This window comes from Bubalus bubalis, chromosome 3 (assembly GCF_019923935.1).
Source record: "Bubalus bubalis isolate 160015118507 breed Murrah chromosome 3, NDDB_SH_1, whole genome shotgun sequence".
Classification (NCBI taxonomy): domain Eukaryota; kingdom Metazoa; phylum Chordata; class Mammalia; order Artiodactyla; family Bovidae; genus Bubalus; species Bubalus bubalis.
In genome coordinates, this window is record NC_059159.1 from 34,020,079 (window position 1) to 34,040,944 (window position 20,866).

At 52.1% G+C, this 20,866-nt stretch overlaps 1 protein-coding gene across 10 annotated transcripts in view; it reads left to right on the plus strand.

Annotated features, from left to right (window-relative positions):
- Nucleotides 1-20,866, plus strand: part of GAS7 (growth arrest specific 7) — a 206,932-nt gene that overhangs the window by 167,576 nt on the left and 18,490 nt on the right. For all 10 annotated transcript variants that reach the window (XM_006041664.4, XM_006041666.4, XM_044939279.2 and 7 more), the window contains 5 exons: nucleotides 1,306-1,359; nucleotides 9,113-9,202; nucleotides 12,446-12,561; nucleotides 15,365-15,439; nucleotides 20,422-20,500. In XM_006041664.4, the coding sequence (XP_006041726.1) occupies nucleotides 1,306-1,359; nucleotides 9,113-9,202; nucleotides 12,446-12,561; nucleotides 15,365-15,439; nucleotides 20,422-20,500 (414 nt within the window). The remainder of the gene's footprint in view (nucleotides 1-1,305; nucleotides 1,360-9,112; nucleotides 9,203-12,445; nucleotides 12,562-15,364; nucleotides 15,440-20,421; nucleotides 20,501-20,866) is intronic.

Below are 20,866 nucleotides of genomic sequence, written 5' to 3' on the forward strand. Positions count from 1 at the left end.
ATGAGGATCCCTTTGAGCTGGACAGCCCAGGGATGTCAGTTTTCAGTAGTGGACTTCAGTTACCAGACATGGTAGGTCTGGGTGGGAGTGAGGGACTGACTGTGGATCTAGTGGGGAAGAGTCCGGGAGTGAGGGGACTGTGGGCTGGAACTCCCTTAAGCTCCTTATTTTGCCTGATGAGCAGTTGGGTTCCTGAGGAAGGGACTGGCTTCCCCCCCTCCCCACAAGACACTCATCTTGCTGGGTGATCCAGGGCTGTGCTGGCCTGGGGATGGGAGCTGTTGGTTCCCTGGGGCTTGCTAGAGAGCCCCTCCATGCTTTTTCTGGCCTTTCCCTGTAAAGGCCTAGCAGCCACTTTCTTCCATCCCACTAGAGACAGAATAAGGCTGTGAGTCCCAGGACACACATGCAATGCTGCCGCAGTGCCTTAGGGGCCAGCCTGCTTCCCAGCTTGACACGTGGCTCAGGACAGGAGGGCACATCCCACATCTTGCTCAGGGACCCTACTCAGTCCCTAATGTAAAGGCTGATGGGACAGCAAAGAGCCAGGCTTGACCTTCCCTGTCAGGGCCGTAGACTCTTAGGATCAGTGTGGTGTTTTCAGCTGGCAATCCTGAATCTTCCATTCCAGGGCCATCCAGGGTCTAGAGGCAAGCTGCCGAGGTCTGGTGGGCCCAGTGGTCCTTGGGATGAGGGTCTTCTTGCCGGCAAAGGAAAGACCCCAAAAGGCAACCCAAAGTCAGAATGGAAGCTGAAATCACAGCCTCCCTGCTCTTGGGGTGGGGAGGGTGACAAGTCAAGGAGGTGTGGCCGAGCACCCCAGTCCACGGTACATGGATCCAGGGTGTGATATGTTGGACAAGGTGGGGAATTCAGAATAAGATGTCTTGTTCTGAATCCCGTACCAGAAGATGGTGGTCCACAGTCCGCCTTAACTCTACTCCCGGATGGATTCTGCAGGTGGAGACGGCTCTCAGAACTGCTTACCAGCAGAGGGCAGCTGAAGGGTTAATGCTCCCAGGCACCGACGGGGAGACGAGGAGGCAGACCTGCTTTGGAGCAGTTTTCTCAGAGCTCCTGTTGGGAGGTTTCCTCCAATTCGCCTTCAAGCCAGAGCATGGAAGGCTCCTGCCTGCCCTCTCCCAGAACATGGTGACTTAGGGGTTAACAACAGCTGAAGGAGCATCCTTGAACTTCCCTGGCACGGGGCTTTTAATCCATCCCTCCACCTTCAGGGAACCTGAAGGAAAAAGGATGTCCAATATGGAGAACAGCTCTGACGATGTTTCTTGCCTCTCTCTCCAGAACCTGGGATCCTCATCACCAAGCAAAAAGCAGAGCAAGGAAAACACCATCACAGTAAGTGGCTCCCGCGCGGCAGGTGGGGTGGCAGGCTGGGACTCTGGTCCACAGCTGGGCTGTTGCCGTGGCGGTGTGAACCTCTGAGTGGAAGCGATGCCCAGCCTAGAATCTGGGAAGTTCTAAAGCTTGGATGTAGCTGAAGTTTCCCACCACCCTCTGCCGCCCCCCACCCCCACCCCCTGCCTTGCCCTGGCCCTTCTTCTGTTGATTTCTTATTCACTTTTTCTCTCCAGGCAAATAAGTGGAAGAATGGTGCTCGGAATAATGCAAAAACCATTTTTCGCAGGGCAGGCAAGGGAAGGTGGTGTGCAGGAGTGGGTGGGAGGGGGTGGACCGTGCTCTGAGCAAGTGACGTGACGTGTAAATTACAGCCATGGCAGGGTGGCTTTTGTGCGGGGTAACTTCTAGAAGACGTCAAAGTTAAAAGCAAGAGAAAGCACCCTAAGAATAGAGTTCCTGATGGGGAAGCAGGCAGCCTCTGCCTAGAGCAGCCACACAGCCTCCCAGGGCTGAAAGCCCGCCAAGACTCAACCCAACCTCGTGGAGGCTAAAGAGGACCTCTCCCCATTTCCCTCCCCACTGCCCCCACCCCACATCAGCCTTATGCTCGGGGAAAGCTGGCACTGAATGTCAACATCCCTCCACGTAGAGAAACAACTTGTCCGTCTGCTCAGACAGACCAGAACTTGGAGACGGGAGAAGTGTGATCCCGGGTATGCGGTTTTGACCAAGTGCCGCAGAGCTGGGGCTGGGGGATGGGTCCCTAGGCCCATTGCCATGCTGCCCACCGCCTCGGAGATGGACGTGACAGGGAGACCCCTGCCCCGGCTCATGCAGGCTGCACATCCACTTTGGAGGAAGAAGCAGTGGGCAAGCAGTGACAGTAACAATCATAATTGCTGCCACTGCATGTGCATTTATTATGCACCACTAGGCTTCTGAGCACCCATTCTAGTCTCCAGTCACTGAGGGAGGGGCGGGTGATTGGACCAAGGTGGGTGTGGGGATGGGGAACCTAGACTCTGAAGCCAGGGTGTCAGTCACAGCACTTCTGAGCTGGGCAGTGACCTGGGGAAGCTTTCCTGGCCTCTCTGTGCCTCAGTGTCCCCGTCTGCACAATGGGGAGATGGTGTGTGGGTGTGCCCTAGGGATGGTGTAAGGACGGAGTGAGATCATACCTGGAAAGCCCTTAGAACAGCCTGGCACACAGTAGGTGCTCAGTTCGCACCAGTCTCCTCGTCTCCCTATTTACAGATGAGGAAACTGAGGCACAGAGCAGGACCTCAGCCAAGGTCACAGCTAGGAAGCATCAGGGCTGAGACCTGTGCCCCTTTTTTTTTCATTAATTTTTATTGGAGTAGAGTTGCTTTACAATGTCATGTTAAGTTTCTGCTGAACAGTGAAGTGAATCAGCTGTATCTATACATACATCCCCTCTGTTTTGGATTTCCTTCCCATTTAGGTCAGCACAGGGCACTGAACAGAGTTCTCTGAGCTCTACAGGAGGCTCTTACCAGTCGTCTGTTCTATCCATAGTATCAGTAGTGTATATATGTCAATCCGCACCTCCCAATTCCTTCCACTCTTCCTGTTCCCCCTTGGTATCCATACGTTTGTTCTCTATGTCTGTGTCTCTATTTCTGCTTTACAAAGAAGACCACCTATACCATTTTTTTTAGGTTCCACATACATGCGTTAATATCCAATATAAACAAATACTGTATATTAAAGCATATATCTGAGACCTGAACTCTTATCACCGGCAGTGTCCCCCTGGAAGTTGCCCCCTGAGGTGGGGGACCAGGCGACTCAGGGTGGGGCCAGCAACAGTTTCCTTGTTACTGGAGCTGATGGGCAGAGTGTGGGAGACCCCACCCCACCCCCTGGGCAGACCTCCCATAGGTGCATTTTGCAAAAAGCCCCTAGGGTGCTAGGGCAATGCAGGAGCTCCTGAAGTTTCCTGAAATCGGGAGAAGGAAGTGCAAGAGAGGGAATATGTTAGCGTTGTAGAAGGAGAGTGAAAGAGAAAAGGGGGAAGCAGAGGGTTAGGCCTCCCTTGGGTGATGGTGTGCCTCTCACGGGCTGGGGCCTGGGTCACCTGCCTCGGTCTGCCTTTCGCTCAGAGCTTAGGGCTTTGTCTGCGTGGGCTGGGTGTGGCCCTGGGTCTCCTGGCAACTCAACTCCTCCATCCCTGCCTTACCACCTTCCCTCCTCCTTCCCACTGCCCTGCATCACTGCCTCTCATCCAGAGCCTCAAGGGTACTTGTTTAAAATGCAGGTTCCTAGGTCGGTCCCTCCAGGGTGAGGCTATAAAGTTCGGGTTGTAATCAGCATCCCCCCCGGGTTTGAAATAAACACTCAAGCCTTAGGGACTTTTTGCTGGGGCGACTGAGGAGGGGCACAGCGAGAGTGAGGAACAGAGCCCCCTGGCTGTGAACCTGGATCTGCCGGCTGCCAGCCCGAGGGCCCTGCTCATCTCCAGACTGGAGGTGGGTGTCCTCGCTGGCTGGCTGGCAGGGTTGAAGACCTCTGTACCTCGGCTCTCTCCCTCCCCGGGAGTATTCTTTCTCCACCCACAGCTCCTTCCTCTGAGCCCTGATCCTGCAGAGCTTAAGGTTTCCCTGGGAAGCAATGTTGCAGGGGTGGGGCTGAGGGGGGAGCGTGGAGCTGGGGCCCAAGCCTCCCTCTTCCTGGCGTGTGGGATTGGGGTGAGGGTCCTCTCGCATGGTCTGACCCAAGGAGCAAAGATTTGCAGACCTGTGTGGCAATGACAGATACAACCAGGCATCTGAGTCTGGCTACCAATGTGGCTGAGATGCAAGGACCCAGGTTTATTCTGCTTCTCTGGCTTGCCCTCCTCCCCCCACACACCCCGCCCCACTGGGTCTGGAAGAAGTTTTGAAGAGGCAGGCACATGCGCTGCTTGACAGCAATGGAGCCCCGGGTAGGGCTGGCGGTGAGTGGGCTTGATTGGAAGTGACGGGCGGTGATGGCAGTTCACAGCCCTCGGCACCAACATCATGTATAAAATCTAGAGGATTCGAGAGCAGATGACAGCCAAGCCAGCCAGCCACACTCCTGCCCTAGTCTGGGCTCCCCTGATCCTTGGGTTCCTGGTGTGGCCCCCTGGGGCCTGGGGCCCTGGGTAGGAGCTTGGAGGCCAGATGTGTATGCACCGGGGGGCATTTCTATTCTGTTTCCTTAGGTCTGGCTTTTGCCTCTTACATACCCTCCCCATTAGCCTCTCTCCAGGAGGAAATTCTGTAGAGCTAGGAGATCAAAGCAGTCCATCCTAAAGGAAATCAACCCTGAATATTCACTGGAAGGACTGATGAAGCTGAAGCTCCGATCCTTTGGCTACCTGATGGGAAGAGCCGACTCATTGGAAAAGACCCTGATGCTGGGAAAGATTGAGGGCAGGAGAAGAGGGTGACAGAGGTTGAGATGGTTGGATGGCATCACCGACTCAATAGACTTGAGTTTGAGCCAACTCCGGGAGATGGTGGAGGACAGGGAAGCCTGGCGTGCGTGCAGCAGTCCATGGGGTGCGAAGAGTGGGACAGGACTGAGTGACTAAACAACAGCAAAGGAGGAAGTTCAGGGCCCGTTTAGATGTAAAACCACCATCTTTACTGTGCTGAAGGTGGCCTCTGCCTCCAGGGAGGCCTCCATGCTGGGCCTCCCCGCAAGAGGCCCCTTGGTTGGGTTGCACTTGTATTCAACAGCTCTCGCACCATGGTTGGATGCCTTTGTGGTGACTGAAGCCCCCTTAAGACGCCCCCCAGAGAGATTCTGGGGGCTGCTCTTGTTCTGGTGGAACCCCAGCTGCTTAGTGGGCCCACTGGGAGCAGAGCAGGTGTTACTACAGTTATTGGGGGCTGGAGTCAGTCCCCGAGCGAAGACGCTGCTGGTCGAGGGTAATGATCTTGGGAGCAAGAGTGAGAGGGACCCCTGGAACTTTCCCCAGACAGTACAGGGTAGAAGGCATCTTCTCCTGCTGCCTCCAGCACCCCTTCCTACTTGCACCCCTGCCTTGGATGGGGACATGGCATAGTTACATCTAAGTGTGTTAGAAGGTCGTGTGACACGGGTTAAGGGCCAGGTTTACCTGGCTGGCTTCTGACCCTGGCTCCACCATTACAGATGAAGTTTGCAGTTACTCATTATTCCTTGTTTGCCTTCCTCCTCAGCCTGTAAAACCGTCGAGGGCAGAGACCACCCCTTCTGTCTCTAGGCTCTGTTCATTGTACTGACAGACACCGACAGCTCCCATCCTGTGGCTGTGCTGGGACACAGCAGGGAGCAGGGCAGTTTCCTCCTCTCTGGCGAAGAAAGAGAGATGCTACACAAGCAGTCAGGAGAAATACAAATGCATGTGTGCAAAGTGCTAGAAAGATCTACCCTAGTGTGCAGCACCAGGTAGCCGTTCAACAAAGGTTTGCATGAACCGTGGACGAGCAAGTGTTGCTGGTACAGCCTCATGGATGCAAATACTTCTGCGACCCTCAGTTAATCAAATGAGCCCAGTGTGACCCAGCTCGTGGGGTTGCTGGGAGGATGAAGTGAAGATCCACCGAAGCTCTTGGCAGGAATTCTCCCAGGAATTCCACGAGTTTTACAAGTTCCTCCTACGGTAGGGTCGGTGAGGTGCAGTTCTGGAGATGCCCACCAAGGGGGTGCAGGGCTCTGCGAGGATTCAGGAAAATTCCTGTGAGATTCCTGGGCTGGAGAAATGCCAAAATCGGGGTTGACTGAGTGGAGATGGGCACTCTGGGGCCACTGGCCAGTCCCTCTGAGGGCTGGTGCCCTCAGAGTGGCAGAAGCCACAAGCCCTCTCCCCCAGCCCCATTAGCTTTCTTTCAGTGATGGTTACAGGGCCACTCTTTGTGGGACCCCCCCCCTCCTGCCTTCTAGACCCTGGACAGCACTTTCTAGAAGACCTCTATATTCCCTCTGCATGCCTTCAACCTCCTACTCCATGATTCTTAATGCCCAGTGTTAGTGTAATGTCATAGTTTGTTTGTCATTATTACATTTGCTTTCAATTGCCATGGGCTACATTATGAAACAAAATAAAGACGGGCTGTGATCATCATCATTTGTTGAGGCAAGAAAAGCTGAAACGTGAAATAAGGACCATGTGAGGCTGTGGAATCCAGCCCTGCTTTCCAGAAGGAGACTCCCCTCTGGACATTCTCTGGGGTGTCAGCCTGAAAAGAGGGTTTGGGAAGACCCACTGCCTGAGCTGGGTGTCAAGAGGCTGTCTGGCCCCCGAGACTGCAGGCCAGTGGTGCCTGGGGTGGCAGTGGGATGGGCTCTGGGGGGAAGCTCCCCACCCCGGGGTTGCCTTGGCCCCCACCTGGACCTTGCTGGCATTCCGTGTCCCCCTGCCCAGGGCTCTCTGGATCATCCCTGGCCATGGGCCTGCCTCTTGCATCATGTTTCCTTCCAGAGCGGGACTCTCTGCCCTTACATTGGGCACATGCTAGTTTCTAGGAAGAGGGGGCTCTTTCCTTGGCTGGAATTTCTCCTGGATTCTCCCCCCTAGACTGCAGGAGGGGAATTTACTGGATTTACTTCCAGCCATCCCCGAGCCCCTAAACCAGAGGCTGCAGCTGGGGACCCATGGACCTGACTCGACTGGCAGAGGAGTTGCTTTGACTTGCAAGGGGTTGTTGTTGCTGTTATTAACCATGAGTGAATTGCCAACGTTGGAGAAGGGACTGGCAACCCACTCTGGTATTCTTGCCTGGAGGATTCCATGGACCGAGGAGCTAGGCAGGCTACTGTAGTCCATGGGGTCACAAAGAGTCGGACATGACTGAGCAACTAACACTTTCACTTTCAAGCATTGAGATACTTCACGTATAAATCCTCATTCTCCACTACTGTCAAGTCATCACATAAGCTGACAAGCCTGGACTCTTCATTCTAGCTTGACAGCAGTTGGCTGGAGCTGAGAGGAATCTGCTCCCCGCCCCCACAGACAGACCCTCCCCAGCCTACCCCACTTTTGAACGTGGAGGCTGGTCACCCCCCACAGCCTGAGCTGCAGTTTCCATGACGTGCAGCCCCACACTTGTTTCCATGGCTTTCTGGCAATGGAGTTTGTGGCTTCTATTCAGAACCTTGGGGATTTTCTGCACTGTTCTCCCCCCTGAACGTCTGATGACTCCCACTTCAGCAGTTGCTGGGATTGTGATGAGGGTTAAAGACTGCCGGGGCTTAGGCCTTGCCTTCCTGAGGCCTTACAGCTCCCAGAACAAATTAGCAGACTCTCCAGGAGCAGATGCGGGGCTTGAAGCAGCATCAGCAGGGTCGGCGGCGAAGGCACAGCTGCAAGCAGGGAAAGCCAGTAGTGCTGCAGATAGGCTCCAGCAGAAAAGTCCGAGACAGAGCCCAGGAATCTCTGCACTGCTCTCTCCTGGGCCAGCTAGCCCCAGGCACACACCCGGGATTCTCATTTCAGCTCTCTTTGTTCATAGAATGTATGTTGTTCAGTTGCTAAGTCGTGTCTGACTCTTAGCGACTCCATGGACTACAGCACACCAGGCTCCCCTGTCCTCCACTGTCTCCCAGAGTTTGCTCAGATTCATGTCCATTGAATCAGTGATGCCATCCAATTCTCTCACCCTCTGTCGCCTGCCCCCTTCTCCTGCCCTCAGTCTTTCTCAGCACCAGGGTCTTTTCCAGTGAGTCGACTTTTTGCATCAGGTGGCCAAAGTATTCAGCATCAGTCCTTCCAATGAATATTCAGGGTTGATTTCCTTTCGGATTGACTGGTTTGATTTCCTTGCTGTCCCAGGGACTCTCAAGAGTCTTCTCCAGCCCTGTAATTCGAAAGCATCAATTCTCCAGCGCTCAGCCTTCTTTATGATCCAACCCTCATATCTGTACATGACCACTAGAAAAACCATAGCTTTGACTATATGCACCTTTGTTAGCAAATTGTTGTCTCTGCTTTTGAATGTGCTGTCTAGATTTGTCATAGCTTTTCTTCCAAGGAGCAGGTATCTTTTAATTTGATACATTTATAGAATATATATCCTGAGATAAAATTCACAAGGTAACCTCTCACCCAGGATGCTCAGCCACTTAATTCCTTTCCCTAGAAGCAAATGATGTCATCAGTTTCCTCCCAGAAATATGCCAAATTGGTATCTATTCCTACCTCCTTCCTTTTTTTTTTCTTAACTCTAGGACAACAAATCCTAAATACTATTCCACCTCTTCTCCCCAGTCACCCACCCACTTAACACTGTCCTCCACCTTCCTTATCAGTACAGAAGAATGTCTTGCTGGGCCTTTCACCATGGTTATGATTCCTATCCATGTCTGTCTCATACTTTCTAATGATTCTCTTGCCGATGGACAGTAGAGTTGGGTTCTAGCCTTTTGCTATGTAGGCATAGCTGTGGTGAAAACCGTGTACTTAAGTCCCTGTAACCACGTGCAGGAGTAGGGGAGAATCCTACAAGCAGAGTCACTGGTGGAGGGCTCTGGACATTTGTTGTGTTGTTAAGCCCTGTTACACTGCTCTCTAAGACGGTTTGGACTGACTCCAGCCCCTGTGGGGTGGGGACGAATGCCGGTCACCCCTCATTTGAATGCTGACCACCGCATGATACCAGTGCATGTTCTCGACCAAGCTGGCCCTGTAGGGAGACTTCTTGAGTGCTGGGACCAAAGCCTCCCCAGCTTCTCCTAACCCTCTAACCAAGCTGTGCTCTCTCCTGTCTGTGCCTTCCAGATAAACTGCGTGACGTTCCCTCACCCAGACACAATGCCGGAGCAGCAACTGCTGAAACCAACCGAGTGGAGCTACTGTGACTACTTCTGGGTAAGTGGTGCTCGGTGTTCCTTGTACTGTGGTCCCAGGGACCAGGAGTGAGCACCCGAGAGGTGCGGGAGGAGCCTTGAGCTCAAAGCAAAGCAACTTATCCAGATGAATCCTAACAGCTGGCAGTCAGTTGAGCACTGGAGGCTGGAAACTTAAGACCCACTTGAAGTCTAGATTATTCTGTAAACCTCAGAGAGTCCACAGGGCAAAACGGAAACTCCAGCCAGAATGTAGGTAAGCTGGAGGGTCACCTTGCTGCTCAGCGGTGACAGGAGACCAAAATCAACTCCATGAAAGGAACCTGGGCTCCAGCCTGTTCTGTCGCTCTTGAAGGTGATCTTGGACAGTGCTTCTCCGACAGCCTTCCTGTCTCTATCAAAGTCACCAGGAATTTGTAGGGAGCTCCAGCGTGAGCAACTCTGTGGTTCCAGAGCTTTTGTGTTACTTTTGGGAACCTCCAGTTTTGCAAGATGAGCAAGTTCTGGAATGGGATGATGGTGATGGTTGCCCAAGAGTGCTGCTACTAAATCACTTCAGTCGTGTCCGACTCTCTGCAACCCCACAGACGGCAGCCTACCAGGCTCCCCTGTCCCTGGGATTCTCCAGGCAAGAACACTGGAGTGGGTTGCCATTTAATGCCACTGAACTGTGCACTTAAAAATGGTTAAGATGATACATTTTATGTGTAGTTTTCCAAAATTAAACATCTTTTGACAGATGCCGAGTCCTACTCAGAAACTCTTGGAGTCCTCCTGGACATTTGTATTTTAAAGTTAACAAGGGCTTTAAAAATGAAATCACCCCATTCTGGAATCAGACAGTGGTGATGATTGTACAACCTGTGTATATATTAAAAACCAGTGATCATACACAGGGGCTTCCCTGGTGGCCCAGCAGTAAAATATCTGCCTGTGATGCAGGAGCCACAGGTTCAATCCCTGGGTCTGGAGGACCCCCTAGAGAAGGAAATGGCAACCCACTCCAGTGTTTTTGCCTGGGAAATCCCATGGACAGAGGAACCTAGCAGGCCACAGTCCATGGGGTCACAAAGTGTCGGACATGACTGAGTGACTTAATCACCATCACCAATGGTACACCTAAAAAAATAAAGTTTTGCAAAGGCCCCGAGGAATCAGAAATTAAAAAAAAAAAAACTTTATAAAATTTCATCCACCGTGCGGAATGGATTATCTACCCTTTTTTAGATTTGCTAACCAAGTGTATATTAAACAGTCGCTTTTGTCTTCCTACCAAACCTCTTACACTTTAGAAGCTAGCCAGGGATTCCTGTTGCCCCATCTGTGTTTCTTCTAGATTTTCTGAGATGAATATGGGGTGGGGATATTATAGGAAGAACTCCGGCTCTGGCAACAGACACACCTGGAGATGGTGAAGAAAGAGCTCAGGGGTGTGGATGAGCAGGGACCAGAGTGTATGAGACCTCATAGGCTCCATCAGTGTGCTGTATTTTATTCTATTTGCAGTATAAACAGATGGTGGAGGATTCAAACAGGAACAGGATGTGATCTGGTTTGTATGTGCCTTGGAACATGCGTGCATGTTATGTCATTTCAGTCATGTCCAACTCTGTGCAACCCTATGGATCCTCAGTTCATGGGATTCTCCAGGCATAATAATGGAGTGGGTTGCCCTGCCCTCCTGCAGGGGACCTCCCAGACCCAGGGATTGAACCTGCGTCTCTTACGTCTCCTGCATTGGCAGGTGGATTTTCTTTGCCACTGGCACCACCTGGGAAGCCCCACGTTGGTCATGTAGGGAAGGCAGGAGTGCCCATTAACCTCTGGGAGGCCAGGGAAGATGGTGGCAGCTGTGGAGATGGAGGGGAGGAGCTGAATTTGGAGATGTTATCCAAAAAGAAGGGAGCAGGAACCAGAGCATGGGAAGTGGACCAGCTTAGACTCCAGGAATGGGTACCCTGGGAGCCAGAGGTCAGTGGAGGGAGAGGGGTTGGAGAGTGCGGGGGAGTGGGCGATCTTGCCGCTGGTCAGTGCCATCCTGCTTCCATATTGATTCAGGCTCTCCTGGGACTCTGATACCTAATCTAAGGCTTTATTTCCCTGACCATCAAGACCTTTTCTTCTCACAGAAATTTCTCTGCTGACACAATCCTTAAAGCCCACTTCTTTGGGCCGGTTTTCCCAGTGTGGACAAATCACTCGGCCTGTCCATCCTCTCTGGGAGGTGGACTGGGGCTAAGCGTTTTGAATAATTTTTCTTTGACATTTTCATGAAGATGTAGCATTCATACAATGGAGTGCCCACATCTTAAATGTACTTGGAGTAAGTTTTCAATGGCCAGAGCAGCTGCACTGTGATGTGGCTGAGATGTCAACCCTGGAAACCTGCCTTTTTCCACTCCAGCAGCGGCCCTTCAGTCCAGCTTCTCCCCAGAAGTCACGGCGATCTTTTAGGCATGTGCATTGGAGGATGGCACTGCCTGGCCAGTGTTAAAGTGGATGGCAAGGCTCAGGGTTGGGGGTACCTGCCCCCGAGGTTATCCACTGTCTCCCAGCTCAGTCAAGATGCTAAAACTCTGCAGAGGATCTAGCCAGCCCCAGCAGCCACCTGGTGCCTGTGTTCCTGGCCACCTGCCCTTCCTTCTCTTCATTTCTAGGTTGAGGGGTTGAGAGGCCCAGATGTGGGGCGGCTGCAGTGGTCAGGGCTCAAGCATCCAGGAGCACGTTGGGGCAAGGGCGCCAGGAGGGGTGTGAGTTGGGGACGGCTGAGACTACTGCCCTCGTTCTCCTTCTCGGGCTGAGGTCAGGGTTATTAGCAGGTGACTCGGGGTCTCTTGAGAGTCCCTTGAACTGCAAGGAGATCAAACCAGACAATAAAAGGAAATCAACCCTGAGTATTCATTGGAAGGACTAATGCTCAAGCTGAAGCTCCAGTACTTTGGCCACCTGATGCAGGGAGCCGACTCACTTGAAAAGACCCCCATGCTGGGAAAGATTAAGAGCAGGCAGAGAGGGGTGTGGCAGAAGATGAGATGGTTGGATGGCATCACTGACTCAGTAGACATGAATTTGAGCAAACTCCAGGGGATGGTGAAGGATGGGAAGCCTGGTGTGCTGCAGTCCATGAGGTCACAAAGAGTCGGACACGACTGAGCGAATGAAGAACAACAGGGTCTTTTCTGGGGTCTGTCTTCCCTACACTCCATTCATCCCAGCTCCAGACGCTGGTGTCACCTAAGCGCTCCTGCCTCTCTCTCCCTCCTAGGCTGACAAGAAGGACTCCCAAGGCAATGGCACGGTGGCTGGGTTTGAACTGCTGCTGCAGAAACAGCTGAAGGGCAAGCAGATGCAGAAGGAAATGTCGGAGTTCATCCGGGAAAGGTGAGTCGTGGGCCCTCCCCGCTCCGGGGCTGGTGATGGCACCCACCGTGGTCCCTGAGCCCGGTGTGAGCCCCACACACCCAGCTCTGCTCTAAGGGACGTGCAAGACAGGAGTGAGACTCACGGGCCTTGGGACAAGTCTGGCCAGCAGGTGTGTTGCTTTGGCCTATGTAGTGTTTTCAAAGATACAAACCAACGTTAAAAAAAAAAACTGGTGGATTTCGCATTAAAATCTGCATATCTGGCATCTCTGGGGAGAGCAAAAAGTCTGGCTCCGTGGCTGTGCATCCCTCATGCAACAGTTGCCTGGAGCTGAGGAGCAGCTGCCCGTGTGCTGGGAGCCTGTGCTTCCAGTTTGCCTCAGTCCCCACCACTCCTTAATATATCGCCATGAAGACTGCTTGGCTCCTTTGCTTATCTGTGCATGCACAGCCGCTGTTCTTTAATGTAACAAAAAAGGAGAATGTTACCTTTCTGTTCATCTTTGAGTCAAAACCGTGTCCCAGCCCTGGGCATCCAGAAACACCCACCCCTACCCCCATCTCTGCCTTTAGGGAACTCAGACTAATGGGAGAGGTCAGGTCATTATGATAAGAGCAGAGTATAATAGTGGTTTGCCTGTGTGTAGATGAGGAAACAATGCATGCCTGCTCAGTCATGCCTGACTCTTTTGCAACCCCCTGGACTGTGGCCCGCCAGGCTCCTCTGTCCATGGAATTCTCCAGGCAAGAATACTGGACTGGGTTGCCATTTCCTCCTCCAGGAGATCTTCCCCACCCAGGGATCAAACCTGTGTCTCCTGCATTGGCAGGGAGATTCTTTACCGCTTGAGCCATCAGCAAAGCCGAGGGAATGATGAATTCAGCCTAATGGAAGTGGGGAAAGTTATAGTGACAAGCTCCTTCTCCATCTCCCTCCCTCCCCAGGCTCTCCCAAGTTATGACACTCTGTTAAGCTGACATTTACCTGCACATTCACACACATATGCTTACCCCCCTCCCTCACACACATACATACACACAACTTCATATCTGGAATTTCAAAGGCTCACTGGAAATATTTACGGTAAATGGCAATGTATTTTTGAAATAATTTTTTTTTTGGCCACGCTGAGAGGCATGTGGGATGTTGGTTCACCCACCAGGGTTCGAACCCATGCCCCCTGTATTGGAAGTGCAGAGTCTCAGCCACTAGACAGCCAGGGAAGTCCCAATATTTCTTTTTTATTTACAGCAACAGTAATTCAGTAACGATTCTGTGGTATGTTAAAGCACCTGCTTTCCTTTAGGAGGCCTATTTTCTATAGATATAATCAAATCTTAGCTTTATGGCCTATGAAACAGGTAGGAAATTGAGAGACTGCGTAGTTCAGGTGTCAGAAAACAATAGTAGAAACCAGGCCAAGAGGAAAATGGCTAGAAAAGCCAAGTTTGAACACACTTGCGGTTCATGCTTTCATAAAGACGTCACATTAACAAATAAATGGAACCATACCTGTGAGAACCCTGGTCTTCCCTGGGACAGGTGGACTCCTGAGACTTCTCAGTCCACCTAGGGTCTCGATGGGGCACCTTTCAGAGCCAGGAGGGGTGGGACCTGAGGTGCAGAGGCAAGAGCTGGGCCAGGGTGGGAGGCCAGCTGTCCGGTGAAGCACGTGACCTCAGCTTAGGGGAGCGAGGCTGGCACCAGCCCCTGGAGAGGACAGGCCTCGTGCCCGGTACACACAGTTGGCATTGCTGAACTTTTGAAGCTAAGAGTGTGACATGGTTAGATCTGCTTTCTTGAGAGATCTCCTGGCCAGAAGCTGCAGGCTGACCGTCCACATCCTCCTGGGGAGAGGAGGGACTAAAGACTCAGTGAATGGAGAGAAAGCGAGGGAGGCGGGCTTGGGAGGATGTGGAGATGGCAGAGGTGGTGGTGAGAGAAGGACCGAGACTGGGCCTCTCGACACTGACGTGGGAAGTGATCGTGACCCCCGAATGCTGCCCGGAGACTCGGTCAGGTCACTGTCTCTACATCCTTTCACGCTTCAGCTCCTGAGAAGCCAAGAAGCAAATGCTGCAGCCCTGGGAGCATTTCTGGGTTTGTTTCGTTTCCCAGATGATGGACTAGGGGCCTCTTTGAGGCCCCAGCCGTCTGGCCGGCTCTGGTCGTCACAAGCATGGCTCCTCAGGGGACTGCTTAGACAGTGACTAATGCCATGACAACACGTTTTACACAGTTGTGGCAGATAATACAGACCCCTCTCCGGAGAGCTGCCTTGAAAGTGTGTCAAGGGCCTGCTGGAAGTGAAATCCGAGGCAACTTCCCTCTCTGGGGATGTGGCATCCACTGGGCACCACTGGTTTCCATGGAGATGCTTGCACCCTGCAGGCTGGGAAGTTGGTGGCCTTGAGGGCTGGGAGAATGTGAACAGCGTTCTCTTCCTGCTTCTTAGGGGCCATGGCTACCTTGCAGGCTCTCATGCCAGAGCTCTCACTACAGGGCAGGGCAGCTGTGGTCCATTACCAATTACATCTCTTCATTTAAGTGTTTGCCGTGTGTCCAGCCCTGTGCTGGGGGCTATGCAGATGACCACTTTTCATCCTCACACAGGCACCAATCCCCCACTTTGCAGATCGAGGTTCAATTTCATTCCTTCATTCAGCTCATATTAAGCACCTACTGTGAGTCGGGTGGAAAGACAAGAGCCATGTACTTGCAGAGCTAATGGTCTTTACACTGTTAATGAGCAGCAAGGCTGCAGGTCAGATCCACGGTCTAGCTCTGAGGAGCTGACATGTTGGGTTTTCTCCCTTTGCAGGATAAAGATTGAAGAGGAATATGCGAAGAACTTAGCTAAGCTCTCTCAGAACTCCTTGGCCGCACAGGAGGAGGGGTGAGTAGGAGGAACAGGGAGGGGGCTAGGGAGGGAGAGGGACACTCGAGAAAGGGGAGGATCCCTTTTCACTGATCACTGGTCATTGCCATGGTCCCATATGGATGGGGAGGTCTCCATACACCTGGCTGAAGGTGGGTGCCCATGATTCAAAGTGGGCATTCATGGTTCATGGTGAACATTCTTGGTTCAAGGTGGGCATTCACTGCTCCAGCTGACCAGCCATAACTCCAGGTGTGAGCATCCATGCTCAAGGTTGTGCTTCCACATTATTTACTCATTAGTAGCCAAGGGCCTCCTGGCAGATGTTGGAGTATGCCAGGACCCCTTCTGCCCTTTCCCCAGTAGCTTGGAACCAGCCTCCAGATGCCCACCCCTGCTCCCGTCTCTGAGAGCAGGCTGGCAAGAAACTAGATGGGGGAGGATTCCACACCTGGCCCCTTGATTAGAATCTCTCCTGTGAGTCTAGGCCCAGGCTTCCCTCACCCTCCAGCTGTGACCATCCAGACCTCCATGGGTGGGACCTTGGCTGGGGGAGGCCCAGCCCCACCCTCTGGCCACAGAAGAGTCCCTAGTTGGGGGTAGATTGCTGCCTTCTGAGCTCCATATGTTAACAGAGTTTCAGCCTGCTGGCGGTAAGGCAGATCAGCACAGCTGCTATGGAAAACAGTTTGGCAATGCCTCAGAAAACTAACCAGAACTCCTACAGGACCCAGCAATTCCACTCCTAGGTTTATATCCAGAAGAACTGAAAGCAGATATTCAAATATATGTACATGCATGTTCATAGCAGCATGATTTAATATAGTCACCAAGTGGAAATAACCAAAATGTCCATCAAGGATGAATGCATAAGCTAATTTTAGTCTGTCCACATTGGCTATATGGATAGGAATGTTATGCAGCCATAAAAAGGAATGAAGTACTGATCCTCGTTACCATGTGGATGAACCTCAAAAACATTATACTAAGTGGAAGAAGCAAGATGCAAAGGTTGTATGTTGTAGGATTCCATTTAGAAAAATCTAGAATAGACAGATCCATGGAGACAGAATGAAGAGTGGTGGTTATCAGGAGTTGGGGGAAAGGGGACTGGGAGCAACTGTTTAATGGGTACGAGGTTTCCTTCTGGGGTGTATGTTCATCTGCTCAGGTTGCTATAATAGAATACCATAGGCTGAGTGACTTAAGCCATATGACTTAAGCCACAGAAACTTAATTAATCCTGATTCTGGAGGCTGGGAAGTCTAAGGTCAAGGTGCCGGCAGGATCAGTGTCCCGTAAGAGCTCTCTCCTGTGTGGCAGGTGGCTTTCCCTTGGTGAGGAGAAAGAAGGAACTCTCCAGTATCTCTTTCTATGAGCACACAAATTCTATCAGATCAGGGCCCCACCCTTATGACCTCATTTAACCCTAATTACTTCCTTAGAATAACAGATAAATGTCCAAATAACAGCCACGCTGTGGGCTAGAGTTCCAACCTGTGGATTTGGGGAACACAATCATTCAGTCCATCACAGGTGATATTGATAAAAAGTGCTTTGGAACTAGATAGAGGTGGTAGTTTCCCAGGATGGCCAATGTAGTAAATGCTTGTTCTCTTTGAAGTGGTTAATTTTTTAAAAAATATTTCTTCGGCTGTGCTGGATCTTAGTTATGGCATGTGGGATCTAGTTCCCTGATCAGGGGTCAAACCCAGTGCTCCCCTGCATTGGGAGCCCTGAGTCTTAGCCATCAGGCCACCAGGGAAATCCCCTGGTTACATTTGTGTTAAGTGAATTTCCCCTCAATCACAAAACAAAACCAGAATCTCAGGAGGTAAGAGCTGAAAGGCCCCCCGAAGTCCCCTCTCTAGTCTGACCTCCCTGCAGTGCCGTCTCTATTTGAATCTCTCCTATGAAGATTCAAATAGAGACTTCCTGGGGATGCAAGATACTCTGTCATAGTCATCAGAGAGCCGTGATGTTCAACAAGCCCGAATCTGCCTTCATAGCTTGAATCCTCCAGGGAACAGGGCTTTGCCAACCAAACGTAGCTTTGATTAGGGCCTCTTCGTGGGCTTGCCATGCAGCCAAGAGATTGGAATGGTTTTTACTGACCCAGCAGGCCACAAACCACAGGATCGCCCTGCATGGCCAGTGTCCCTTCCAGGGACATCAGTGAAGCTGCCTCTAGCCTCCTCCTGCTCCATGTACCCAGTCTGGGACCAGGGCAGGAGGGACCCATGAGGGAGTCTCCCCTCTGAACTGGGAATGGGGCTTTCCTAAGTGTTCCCATGCCCTGCAGTGTAGTGCTACTGCTCCTAAGAAATTCCACCTCCTCAGCCTGGGCCACTGCCAGAGACACTCCATCCTGCCCATGCACATGGCATATGCTCCCGGCTACACGAGTCCAGAGTCAGGCCTCACCAGCATGCTGTACACATGTGCAGCCCCAAACACGGGCAGTCCGCCACACACTCACAGTCATGGATTGGCATTGCTCACCTGCAACACAGCCGTGAACACATACCCCATCAACCCTGTACCTACATCCCACTCCCACACACATGCTTCTTCCAGGAGGCACACGGGCCCCCGTTCACAACCTGCAGCCCCACCGCTTTGCATTCACACATGGCTTTGTCCGTCAGCCGTTCCACCTGAAACTTTCAGAGCATGACGCTGGAGCCTAGAGATGTAGGGTAGCCTAGGAAGATGCTGATGGGGAGACTTGAGTTGCCCTCAGATTCCACAGGGTGTGTACAGAATAAACAGAATCAGGAGATGAATCCTGCCTTCAGTTTTGCTCTCCTGTGTGGAAAGGATTTTGGTCTTTCCTGGTTGGTAATTGTGACAGTAACATGGATTTTGATTTAGCAGGCCCCAGATGGTGTTCTGGAACAGAAATTATGTCTTGGGGTGTTTGTTTGTTTGTTTGTTTTTTCCCATCAACCTCTTATCACAGTCTTCAATGAGAGAATTTCTAAATGGTTTTTTTCCTAAGTTGTGATATGGCTTCAAGGCTGGCTAAGATATTGCAAGGGGGCTGAACCAGCTCAGATAGGCCTGTCCGCGTGTTTGGAGTGATGTCCTCCTGCCTGTGGGGGCCCAACCTGGCAGTGGGGCCAAGGACATGGCCCTAAGTGTGAAACTGTGCTTCCGCCTTTCCTCCCAATAGTCCAGATGACAGTCTCAGGCCACTGTCACCATCCCTCGGCCAGTTATTGACCGTGTGCTTTGCTGACAGCTGACTTACAAACACTCAGCACCAGCAGGGCTTCTGGGCTCTTGTTCAAATCTCCCGCAGGCTGGTGAGTAGCTTCGCTGCAGGGAGAAACGCCCCCTTTGACCTCACTGTCATGGAGCTCCCGCTTCTCCCCAGGACTGCTGCTGTGAGCAGTGGACTTTTATCCTAGTTGTGCGATCCATCTGGAGGTCACCTGTGTGCGTGGCGTGGGGTCAGGGGCAGGATTTCTTTTTCCCTGTGGATGTAGAGTTGTCTCTGCACCTGGTGTTGAAAGGCTGTCCGTTTCTCCGTGAAGATGCTTGGCATCTTTATTGCACATAGATCACCCGTATTTGGATAAATCTTTTTCTGGACCTGGTATTCTGATCCCGTATCTGTATGACTCTCATGACTCCTTCCACTCCCTCCTTCTCCCCACCCTAGGCCCTCTACACATCTGCCCAGTCAGGTGAGGGGACAGGCCACCCAGCATGGCCCCAACCCAGCTCCCATGAGCTCAGGCCCTTCAGGCCAAGACAGACGTCAGCAGCTTGCGTCATCCCAATTCCCCATCCCTTCTCAGGTGGGCCCCCCAGCCAGAATCACCCAAGGAGACCTTTTTTTGCTGTCTGACTCCTAGATAAAATCGGTCAGGCACTTCCCGTAAACACCCACCCTGGCCTGAGCCACCAGACAGGCTTGGACTCTGATCAGAGGGATCCATTCTGTTCTGTTGGGTAATTTTCAGCTGCTGGCTGCTCAGCTCAGAACCCAGAAGCCTCGCAGCAGGCTGTCTTTTAATCAGGTTTTGCCACTCGAGTTTAATGAATTCTCTGGGGGAAGTGGCTTTTTGATGAAAGGAAGTCAACTGACCGTTCAGCCCTGGTGTACTGGCTGGGTGAAGAGGTCTTGAGCAAGAATGCAGGAGCATCAGTGGGAAGGTCAGAGAGGTTCAAGAGTTCTCAATCAGGGAGACTGGAGCGTGGGGGCATGCTTTCAAAAGTCCAGGGGACTTTAGGAGATTGCTTGTACTTGGAACATCTCTTTCAAGTGGAAAAGCAATTTAGCTTAGAGGACTCTGCCATTCTCTGGTTGGCTGTGGGCAGCACTGGGGCTTTATTACTGGCCAGAATAGGTTCTAGAGCATGGGTCGGGAGGCCATGTTCCTGAAGATGGGGATGGCGAGCCTTCTCAGCTGTGTGGGCAGCCCTAGGAGGCCCCTAGACCCAGGTGGTCCATCTTAGCCCGCCCCCGCAGAAGTCAGGCCCCTGGAGGTTTGCCTGGAGGCAGGGCTGTGTGATACCTTCTGTTAGAGAAGGGCTTCTCCCTGGAAAGGCACCCATTCTCCCTCCTTGTTTGCCAGCAGGTGTGTGCACCCCTCAACAGCAAACCAGGGAGGGTGATGGGAAGGCAGGGGACAGTCATGGGACAGGTATCAGGGCCCTCGTGACACCCCCCACCAGCCCCATCTGCCTAATCCTCTGGGCTTCTGGACACTTCCCAGGCACTCAGCTGGCTGCTGCAGTCAGTTCTCTCAGCTGTACGATGCTCAGCTCGTTTGGGGTAGCTTTTCCAGTCCCATAGGTCAAGGCATGGTACTCATGTTTGTTTTGTGCCCGACCTCCTCCTCATCCAAGTCCATGGTCTCAGGCATCGTACGTTCCCCAGGGACTCGGAGTCAAGACCCACCATCCTGCCTCATGGGGGGAGGGCTGTGGCCTCTGCCCTGAGGTCAGTGTGTCCGTCCTCGAGCCTCACCGTCTCCTTGGTGTTGCAGCTCCCTGGGAGAAGCGTGGGCGCAGGTGAAGAAGAGCCTTGCAGATGAGGCTGAAGTTCACCTCAAGTTCTCTGCCAAGGTAACCCCTCCCTGGGTTGGTCTTATAACACCCATGTGCAGCTGCTGCTCCAGTGTGTGGTGTTGCCTGGTTTCCATGGTGTAAGTTTCAAGAGTCAGGAAGAGACGGTAGCAATAGATGGTTGCTCCCCTGTACCAACAAAATAGCATCGAAAGCCATACACATCCATCAAGAGTGCAGATAATAGTCAGATGTCATTAATAGGAGGGTATGAGGGTATGTGTTACCTTTGTTTTTAATACAGTTTGTTAATTTTAAGTTTAGACCATTTAATTTTTAATACTGGTTGTTCTTTACTAATCAACTCACAAAATTCCTCCAAGTTTAACCCTGGGCTATGGTGAGCCTTGGGCTTCCCTGGTAACT